This window comes from Prionailurus viverrinus, chromosome A2, assembly GCF_022837055.1.
Source record: "Prionailurus viverrinus isolate Anna chromosome A2, UM_Priviv_1.0, whole genome shotgun sequence".
NCBI classification, from domain to species: Eukaryota; Metazoa; Chordata; class Mammalia; order Carnivora; family Felidae; genus Prionailurus; species Prionailurus viverrinus.
The window spans coordinates 117180417-117191890 of record NC_062562.1 but is presented as its reverse complement, the minus strand read 5'-3'; the positions used below and the strand labels follow the sequence as shown (position 1 = coordinate 117191890).

At 35.2% G+C, this 11474-nt stretch overlaps 1 protein-coding gene and 1 pseudogene across 6 annotated transcripts in view; both read right to left on the bottom strand.

Moving 5' to 3' along the window:
* Positions 1 to 885: 885 nt before the first annotated feature.
* The window catches only part of PALS2 (protein associated with LIN7 2, MAGUK p55 family member), a 111411-nt gene continuing 100822 nt past the window's right edge, over positions 886 to 11474 (bottom strand). For all 6 annotated transcript variants that reach the window (XM_047849707.1, XM_047849706.1, XM_047849708.1 and 3 more), the window contains 2 exons: positions 11302 to 11430; positions 886 to 5093 (listed from right to left, as the gene is read on the bottom strand). In XM_047849707.1, coding sequence (XP_047705663.1) covers positions 4917 to 5093; positions 11302 to 11430 — 306 coding nt within the window. In that variant the 3' untranslated portion in view covers positions 886 to 4916. The remainder of the gene's footprint in view (positions 5094 to 11301; positions 11431 to 11474) is intronic.
* On the bottom strand, positions 5119 to 5869 carry LOC125160603 (40S ribosomal protein S15a-like; annotated as a pseudogene).

Here is an 11474-nt window from a genome sequence, read left to right as displayed (position 1 = left end):
GAGGTGGCATTCTAAACTAAATGACTCTCCTGACCAACGCCACTGAGAGCAGAAAAGGCCCTCTTCCAAGGCTGGAACTACAACCTCAGAGCTGTTTTAAAACTGGAGGTAAGATTCTTGAATGGTATGTACCGTTCATTATGTAACCTCTGAAAGAGATGCACTTAAAAAAAAAACTAAATGGTAAACAACCTCAATATAAGTGAATACATAAAATAAATGGATAAAGCAGCCTAATAAGGATTTCCCAGTCTAGCATTTACTATATCAGAGATACAAATTGCTTCTTGTAATTTAAGGTGAAGACAAATATTAAGCTAGCCTTATTTAACTAGTGGAATATTAAAAGTAAAGGGAGATATAAATTTTATCAAAGGTCAGGTGGTCAAGAATCAGAATTAGGATCTCAGCTAGAAGTACACCATCTCTTTTTAACAAAAGAGATTATTTTAAAGAAAGTACTGCCATGTACTGCAGGAGTGGTAGAGAACCATGCTTTAAAATTCTTACCTTGGCAATGAGATATCGTTCCTTCACTTTTTACTGTGTTAAAGACTCATTTTTGATTCTGTGCACTGAATAATTCCAGGAACACAAAAAAGTAACATAATGGATGGGAAATATTTAAAAATGAATAAAACTTGAAGCTAACAAAAAATTTAAAAATCTTACCTTAAAGAATTAAAGAGTTATCTCCTTTAGATATGCAATGTATACTCAAAAACTCTTATGCTGAATTATTAGCTGTATTCTTAAAAGTTTGTGAATAGGGGCACCTGGGTGGCTCAGTCAGTTAAGCGTCCGACTTCGGCTCAGGTCATGATCTCACGGTTTGTGAGTTCAAGGCCTGTGTCAGGCTCTGTGCTGAGAGATCAGAGCCTGGAGCCTGCTTTGGATTCTGTGTCTCCCTCTCTCTCTGCTCTTCCCCCGCTCATGCGCTCTCTCTCTCAAAAATAAATAAACATTAAAAAAAAGAAAGTTTGTGAATATTCACTTGTACTATATACAATGCCATTATTTAAAATACTGAATTTCTCCCAAAACTCAAAATGCAGATATTATTACACAGATATTTTCACAGCAAATCCATTGGAAGAGGAGGGCAGTTACCCCAATCTCTAAATCTGAGTCATATCACAAATTCATTTGAAAGCTTAAATAAGTATTTCCCAAGACAATGCCATTTAGAACTCTGTCCTTTTTCCTTAAGGAAATTGTTATAGTGATAATTTTCTGATCTGAATTTCATCATACATTTTTTTCAAAAAGGAGATTAGTATCTGCCTCAAGGTAAAACAAGAGTCTTATAAAACAACATCAAAAAAAATTTTTTTTCAGAAGGTCTAAGAACTTGGGAGTAAACATTTAAGAACACTAGCTATAATTACATGGGTAAACACATTTAGTTTTATTATTCATGTAGTTTGGGAGAGTTTTACATATTATACATATGGCTGTATATATATTATATATGGTGACTGAGACATTTAAAAAATGACCTATATATGTACATAAAAGTTAAGGATTTCTTTTTTCATATTTAGTATAAAGATTCATTACTACAAAATTATTGGCTCCCTATCCTGTGATTTCTGGAAAATGGAGTGTTGTTTCAGAAGTCATAAAAGTACAATGTTAAGTAGATTGCTATTTTGACCAATTTTTAGAACTTGATGTTCAATATTTACCAGTTTAAAGTAATTGTACCTAACTCCATGGCTATCCATCTTGAAAATCAACTCCAATTACTAGATTATGACACTTGTTGTTTTACCTAACAATAAGTAGCAATTTAATGAATTGTTAAAGCAAAGATCATCTTTTATTGTCATTGAGAAAGTATGGTCAAAGCAGTTAGTATCTGGCCATAATCTATAATGCTACCCTATTGTATTTTATTGCTAATTTGCATTATTTTCTAAATTTGTGTTAATCAATTTGCTCTTTTAAAGAAAAGTTGTCCTTATAAGTTACTATAAGTAAATTTACTAGATTCTAGAATCTAGATTCAGGCTACTATTGCTGTAGTTGTTCATGGGCTTATGATTTCTATTTTAAAAAGCTATGTTCAGCAATTGTATAGTTAGAATTGATAAAAGTAAACAAAGTCCTGATGTATTGGATTGATATTATCCAAATACCAAACAGAAATAGAGACTGCATAATCAAGGCATGGCTAGAACAAAAGTGAAACTCTACTTGCAATGCATCGCATGTATTCCACTAGTTACAGTGTTATATGGCTTACCCAGGAACATCAATTCTGTGGGTATTTGTACATTTGAAAATAAAAAAAAAATATATATATACATAATATTTAGTTGTATGGAAATAGTCATGCCCTGAATGCTGAATGTGGACATTCATCTGTCTACAAAGAATGCTCATGTGCATTAACGTATTGGCACGTTTCCCAAAAGCATATGCAGGTGCATGTGTATTTTAACTATTATCAGTTGTTCAACATCACTTTAAACCATTTCTCTTCGGTAAAGCTCATTATTTTGTATATTTCCCACAAGAGAGATTCACATTTCCTTGATTACAACTATACTCTTGTTGCCTTGGGAGACTACTGGGGCCCTTGGGACTCCTTGCCCCAGCAGGTATCTGCCAGGTCCTGCAGACTCAGATGAGACTTCAGTTTCAAGTTCAATGACTCTATTGAGATACAATGAACTTCTCTGAATTTATTCTCTTCAGCTCTGGCATCTGGACTGAAATAACTTCTCTGAATTTATTCTCTTCAGCTCTGGCATCTTGACTGAAATTAACTAAAGAGCATTATTTCATTTTATATTATGGGGAATCAAGTGTGTATTAATTAGTCATGAATATAATTTATAATAGAAATAATTCCTTTAAGTATAGACTATTTTCTAATATGCATTTTATGCTAGATGATAAAGCTAAAAATATATATGATGTAAAAATCATCTCTATCATGTCAAGACAGTTGAAATATTTTTGTGGATAAACTTGTGCTGTTACGATGATCGTACAGTTGTTCACAGAGGCTCCATGCAGCAGCATGAAGGCATACCATAGAAGACAGCACATTTCCTGAGAACATGAAAATGAAACTTCTCTTAAAATTTATAGTATGTTGAAACATTAAGTCATAAGATATTACCTTGACACTGTGCTTTGATTCAGGTTGCTTTGAGAAGCCAGAATTCTGATGTAAATATACGTTGTTTAAAAGTTACCAAAGTTATTAAAAGGGTATGATCCATTTTGCCACTGATGTCCTATGCTAGGACAAAGAACATTAATTTGTGTTCTGGATATGAAATTCTAGAAAAAAATACCTATAGATTTCCACTCTTAACCATACAGCAACTTGGGCGTTGTTTCATTGTTAAAAAGATTTAAAGCAATGTGTGCATACTGCTTACTGCCGTGTATTTTCTCTTCCCTCTAAGTGCTCCTGGCTGGCATTCCATGTGACAGCTTTGCTGAGAAGAAAACAAATTCAACAGCCAGGTGTCTAATGCCTACCACTGACAAAGATGACCACTAATATTTAAGCACCTAACCTTTTAAGTGTGAATACTGTCCCTGTGAAAAGTTGGCAGCAATATAAAACATGGCTAACTTAGTTTAATGATGAGCTACATCTCTAAATATGTTTGAGGAAGAATATATACCATCTAAGAATCCTAAAGGGAGATACAAATGGAGATGAATCTTAAAAATCTGAGTATGTTAACGCATCTAAAGGAGGGGAGCTGTTTTGTTTTCCTAATCATTAAACAAAAAAGTACATTTCCTAACAGAAACGTAAAAACAATATATGAAACCTTTTTTAATATATATTATATAATACATACAATGTACATATTATATAATGTATATATTACATATGGATGAAACGGCTTACAGTTATTTGCAAATCTTATAAATTGTTCAATGGATTTGGTTCTCAACACAACAGATTTAACAAATATTCTAACAATCACATCCCACTTCAAAAAAAGCACACTGATTGTTCACCAAATCCCCCACTTGCAAACTTAGAGGCATTTTAAAGCATCAAAAAAATTTGCAGAGGCATAATACATTTGCTGACCGATTCCTAATGAAAACCTGTTGAAAGCAGTAGGATCGTTTTTGTCAAATTTCTACATGTGAAAATAAATCAACTTTGTGTCAGTTTACGTGTTAAAGGATAAGGCACTCTCTCAGCCTGCATGGCCTTGCTTGCTGGGGACACATTCACTCAAGCATCAGCCTGTCATGGCAACAAATGAGAGTGCCAACTATTGCTCTTCACTTTTCCCCTCAAGATAGAAATGAAGGGAAAAGAAACCAATATATTTGTTTAAATTAGAATGGATAGCCATCTATCTTTGAAATAATGAAGCCATGTAGTGTTGAGCAGACTTTCAATGTCAGCCTTGGATGGCACTGACGTTACAGTCCTGCTTCTGTAAGAACTTGTATTAGGAAAGAAGGCCAATAACTACAATTTTTTCCTAAGAGTAACTGACCCTTCACTAGTTGATACTGAACCAAAGGACAGCTTTACAAAACTATTTCAAGTATTCATTATCACAGTGAAAATGGGAGACCAATATGAGAATGAAGGATTTGAAAATTCCTTTGATGAAAAAGGCAAGGGTACTAAATCAAAACATATACAAAATGCTTCAACGCATTTCTTTATGTGGTATGAATAGAAATATTATCCATAAAAAGTTAGAAAAATTAAGATAAATTATATATTAGTACACCTTCCCAACCACATTTTATATAAAAATTCAGAATAGTGTACTGGTATTTCAATCTACACAATAAAAATGCCTAAACTTGGCAGATATTGTCTATCTGTGCATGTATTTTCTCAGTAGAAGGCTTATTTGTTGCAGTCACTTTTAAAAAGTTTTATTTCCATTCTGAACCTTAGTGAATCATCAGTAAACCCAGCTGATTGGGACCCACTGTGGCTCCATTCTCAGCTTCTCTATGGCAGTTTGTAGTTTTTCAAAGGCTTTGTCTAGATTGTCGTTTACGATGATCAAATCAAAATAGTGGTTGTATGCTCTCTGAATTCGTGCACTTTCATCCACGGTTTTCTTCAAGTCAGAGTCCTGTCAAAGAGTGTTAAAAGGAAATGTTTCTATCATAAGGTGTATTTACTTGCTCAAACACCAAAGTGAATGTTAGAACTAAGTACATTGGACTTTTATTTATGGTGATTAATATTAATTCTCAAAATCTAATTTATATAGTGTTGAAAAAAACATTACCATATGTTCATATCCTAGTCTTTACAGCAGAGTTCATGTTTGCTTTATGAGTATTCTCTATCTTCTATTTCATTGATCTTAGGAAAATATTCCTAATTAAACAACTGCTGATAATAAACTCAGGGTGAAATCTAAGGTAATAAAAGAATTATTTTAGGTTTCTAGCACAACTATAGCATCCTCTTCAAATGATTTTTTTTTTAAATTTGAATATATGTATGACATCCTAGAAAAAGAATCCTAGAATTTTCCCTTTGTGTTTTTGTCTTGCTTCTTCATGATCCTGCATGCCAGCTGAGGTGGTCAGTACAATGAAACCAAACTGGTGGGACAGGAGATTATTCTGCCATTTTTCTAGATCTTTGAGTTGTACATAAAATCTGGGGCTGATAACTCCACAGTTGTTTAACCTGCTTATGAGGTTTGTAACAATTTTCCCAGCTCTGTGATCATGAATGATTTCAAATTTGCCAATGTAACCACGTTTCATCATCACAGTTTAGAAACTGGATAATGACTTTGGAGCATGGCCTAGTAAGAACCTGGCATTTGCCTCTCTTTTCAGCATTGTTAATGCTCTTAAGAGCATCTGCCAGGACATTCATGTATACCAATATGGCGGCACAGAAAGATGGTGGAAAGAGTTCAAAAGATTTTTATCTTACAGGTTCTGTAGATCATGGAAACAATTCTGCAGTGACTTTTAAGCTCAAAGCCAAATCTGCTGCCTAATTCTAGGAAAGAGAATCTTAGAAATGTATTTTGAAGACTAACCACATGTTTCCCACCTCCAACAACATATACTCAGTTTAAGATGTCTTGGGTAACATCTAAGTGCTAAGTAGTGATTGGTTATGCAAATCAGAGCTCGGCGGCCTGGATTACCTGTACATGAACTAGGAATCATCAATGTAACAATGGTACATAAAACCATTTTACCAATGGTAAAAACACCTAAAGGGAAGTGTAGAGAGAGACAAATGGGTTCCAAACTAGGCCTTAGGGACACTACTACTTACATTTTAGTTAACATCATTCAAACTGACATCTCTAAACATAACAACATTCAAACTGACATCTCTAAATCAGTTTGAAACAACTAAAATATCTTTTACGATAGATGTACAGCCACAACTCACCTTGAAAATAATTTTTACCTATTACAGTCACTAGCAATCTGGTTCATTAAAAAAAAAAAAAGGGTTGTTTTGGGCAATAACAATCACGTAACAATAGCAGAGTACAACATACAGATGGATCTCTAGACTATATTGGTAGGTGGAAAATGCAGGCAGACTACCGTATATAATAAGAGACTTTTTATGTAAGAAATAGGAGAGAAAGGATACACACATATACATACTTGCTTATATTAAAAACAAATAGTGAAAATGGCTACCTCTGTAGGTGGGTGTGTACAGGACAGAGAAAAGCTAGATTTTTCTGTTAAGATTTACTTTAGAACTATTAAATGTATAAAATGATACAACAGAATTAAATTCACATGAAAAAAAGAACAATACCTGAAAATAAAAAGCAAAATGAAATAAACCAGTGTTTTAAGTTGATGGTTTAACTACACAGAAAGGAATTATTTCAGTAACGTTAAAATTAAATAATACCCACTGGAATAGATCTTAGGAAAAACTTTTTTAAAAGCCCAAAACTTAAAAGTTTTCAATAATCATACTATTGACATTAATACTGTTACTCAGAAATCATATACATAGTAGGTTCTCAGTTTATATGTAAAGTAAGAAATTATGTTATCAGGAACCAATATTTTCAGCATAAGAAAAATGACAAATACAGAGTCAAAGAAGTAAAATAATGTAAAGTTTAAATTGGAACCATCAAATTGAACTAATGATGTGTGTTTTCTGAAAAAGGAAAATATATTTCCTATATCTGGCCACCGAAAAGGCCTAGAAATAATGAGTAACTAAGTTGAATGCACAACTTTAGTACCTATATCGTCTCTAAATACCATTTCCCACTAAAAGGAACCAGGGATTTTGGATGGCTGGTTCCAGGTCAGGGCCAATAAATGTGTAAGAAACCTGGAACAGTTTGTTGTACTAGAAAGAAAAGAGTTGTCAAAGATTATTGGGGTTGTGTTAAAAAGACTCAGAAGACAAACTGAATATTCCCATGAGCTAAACATAGGCCAATTTAAACATCAAAACGAATGGTAAGTAGAGGCACCTAGGTGGCTCTGTCAGTTAAGTGCCTGACTAGATTTCAGCTCAGGTCATGATCTTATAGTTGTGAGATCAAACCTAGTGTCAGGCTTGTGTTAAGCATGGAGCCTCCTTATGATTCTCTTTTTCCCTCTCTCTCAAAATATATAAACATTAAAAAAAAGAGTAATAACTAAGTACACAGAGAGGAAGTATTTCAAGGGACTTTAAACACAGTGATTTGACTGTATATATTCAGGGGATAAACCCTAAGGACAAAAAAAAACCCAAAACAAAACAGTTCATGGTAATCATACCCTGTAGTGTCAGTATACTTATTCTCACACTGCTGTGTGTGTACTGTGTGATTAAGTAAATGAGCAATTATATGATTATTTTAGGTCTAACATTCCCAGTGTTTTTGAGAACTGGGATACTCAGGGTAGGGGAATGGAGATATACATATAAAAGAGGTTAAATAAAAACCTTGTAATTCTGAATTTGAATGGGAAGTTTCAGTATGAATTCGTGACATAGTTTGCTTCAGACATACAACAGAAAAACATATATCCTACCTCTGTCTACCTGAAAGGTATAGCTAGAAACAATGATCAATCTTGTGACAATGTACACCCCTAGTATTATTGTCTTAAAACACCATTTACCCTAAAAGGAACCAGAGCTTCTTGAAGCAACAGCTGATGCCTGGCCTAGAAAAGGAAATGTACAAGAGGAGCCTGGAATATCTGTCATACCAGATAGCAAGGAAGCTATCAGAGACTATTGGGCTCATGAAATAAGGTCTCAAGGGCCAACTTGAATAAGCTCCTATTGGTCAAAGATGGGGCAATTTGAGCATCAGTAAGAACAATAACTGTGATAGAGTAACCATATCAAAAACTCATATCATGTGCTCATAATCAAACTAAAAAAACAAAAAAAAACCACCCTTATTTGATCACCTGTTGCCTCTGGGGGCTCTTAAGGAACAAATCCATTATTCTGAAAAGTGACCCATAAAAAGGAAAGTATCAACATATACCCTGACCTTCCTATTTGAACTCTATTTCAGAGTAATCAACTAGTTGATAAGGAAAAGTTATTTCTTAGAAGAGCTCTAGTTTATAAATTCATAAAGAATGACAAACTTTGAATACTACCATTTTACAATCCCTGAAATAAGTGATCCAGGCAAAGATGAATAAAACTTGCTGAAATCATTAGGTAAAAAGCTACTACTTCATAGACTGGGCTAAGGACATTTGAACACACTGAGCATTCTTATCACAAAAAGAGCACCTTTAATATGCCTCATAATGTAACAAAACAAGAAGTATCACTTATTAATTATTCTTGAGAAATAAAAGTGAACCTATATCTGATCCATCAGTTCACAGGAAATACAAGGAATAGAGGGAAATGACACAATGGGGACAGAACTGGTGAAAATCTAGACTCTGGAGCACTCTATAGAATAACTGACTTCATTTTTGAACAACTAAATTAGAAGGTTACAAGAGAGGAGAGGGAGGGAAGCAGTGAGAATTTACAGATTAGAACGGAATAAAGTGATGTCTACTGCCAGCTAAGATGTAGTAACAGATATTTGACTAACCCTCTTGTCTCACAATGAACACAGACAGAATGTACAGAAAAACAGTTTTTAAGACCTCATGCATGAGGCAACAAAAGACTGATATTTCAGAGAAGCAGAAAACAAATGAAGTGAGCCCTATGACCACCCCAGCTTACTGTCTTGAAAGACTTTCTAGGCTGCAGCACACAAGGTAGAACCCAGGAGAAGCCTACCCAACATTCTGAGTTGGGACAGAGCTGAGAGCCCAGGGAAACCAAGGGGGCAAGAGTTCTCAGGACAGAATACCTGAACAGAACAGCAGCATGGAGAGAGAACTTCAGAGACTTGCAAAGACCCATCCCCTTCCAGCATTCAGCTATATACCAATCAGGGCAGTGTAAACCTACCTGAGGCCTCCAAAGAACCACCAGAAAAAATGAGAGGTACTCAAGTTGAGCCAGGAACAGGACCTCTTCTCATCAGGCAGCACAGAAAACCTCGATGCACAAGCCACTCGGAAGAGCCCTCAAATGGTCTTGCCTCACAGGTGAACAATAACTGCCCATAGATCAAGAACTATTCTGGTCCTACCTAACACATTTTAAAAGCAAGACCTGAAAGGAACAAACTGTTTCCCAACAAGTGCATCTCAGAACAAAGCTCACAATGCCTGAAAGCAGCAGGAAAATAGGACCAATGTGAGAAGAAAAGTCATTCAAGTCAAAACTGATCCAGAACTGACATAAATGTCAGAATTAGTAAACAAGGACATGAAAACACTTATTATATTTCAGATATTCAAAAAGTGAAGCAGAAACATAGAGAAGCCTGAAAAAGAACAAAGCAGAGTAACACTACATGATTTCAAGGCTTATCAGCAACAGCGTGGGAAGAGAGAGATGCAGTGGAAAGGAAGGATTCTGAAGGGGCACAAGGGCATCTTTGGAGGTAATGGACATGTCTATTATCCTGACTGTGATGGCTTTATGGGTATATACATATGCCCAGACTTACCAAGTGGTACACTTTTAGTATGTAAAGTTTATTGTAAGTCAGTTATCTTTTGATTAAACCGCAGGGGTGGGTGGGGGGAAGAAGTTTAGAAGACATCAAGTAAATGAAATGTGTTGATCTTGTTTGGATCTGATTTGAATAAATCAACTGTAAAAAAATTCTAACTCTTGGAGAAATTCAAATATGGATGGTATATTTGATGATATTAAAAGTTGCTCTCAGGGCTCCTGGGTGGCTCAGTCGGTTGAGCATCCAACTTCAGCTCAGGTCATGATCTCATGGTTTGAGGGTTCAAGCCCCACATCAGGCTTTGCACTGACAGTATGGACCCTGCTTCGGATTCTTGGTCTCCCTCTCTCTCTCTCTCTCTCTGTCCCTCTCCCACTCACACTCTCTCTCAAAAACAAATAACCATTAAAAAAAAAGAAGTTGCTCTTATTAATTTTTTTGTGTTAATGGTGTTACGGTTATGTTTAAAAAAACCTTTATGTTTTAGAGATAGATACTGAAATATTCACTGCTGACATATCAAAGATTTGCTTTAAAATAATCCAAGTAAGGGAGGAAATGAAGAGAGGTCTAATTAAAACACAAATGGCATGTATTTTTGAAGCTAGGTGATGGGCATATGGGAGTTCATTTTTTTTCCTCTTCTGTGTATATTTTAAGTTTCCTATAATATGAAGAGAGAGAGAAGGAAAACAAAAGAAAACATGCAACAAAAACTAAAAGTCAGAACCTACTACCAGTAGTAAACCTTATGATGAATATGCTTGTTAATGGTCTTGGAGCCTTTTCCTCATTGGTAAAATGAGAGACGGATTAATATGCATATTTTAGTACTGTTCCCTTTCACTTACATAGAGGAAACAAACTTGTGTTTTATGTATGTATGTATGTATGTATGTAAAGCTTATTTATTTATTTAGAAAGAACCAGTGGGGGAGGGGCATGAGGGGCACGGGGTGTGTGTGAGGGCGGAGACAGAGGATCCAAAGCAGGTTCTGTGCCATCAGCAAAGAGCCTGATGGGGGGCTCGAACACACAAACCATGAGATCATGACCTGAGCTGAAGTCAGATGCTTAACCGACTGAACCACCCAGGAGCCCCTAAAGCCACACTGTCCCAGATCCTAGTGACATCTCATGAATGAATTTTTATTCTGTAATATATCATATATTTATTTCGTGAATATGATTGGAATAAAACGTGTCCAAAATAAAACAGAAAAAATCTTAGGAAGAAAATAATATTGTTAGCCTGAAAAGAACTGCTCACCGTCAAAAGCTTAGTAGTGATGCCAGCATCCACCACTGCCTTGTGCATGGCACGTAACGTCTCAAGTTCTGGAGCAGCAATAAATACAACATAGGGCATGAACTCGGATGTCCTCAGCACTTTCAAGGCCTGTGTAGAAGAACAATTACAAACCAACTTAGATGGGATTAGAA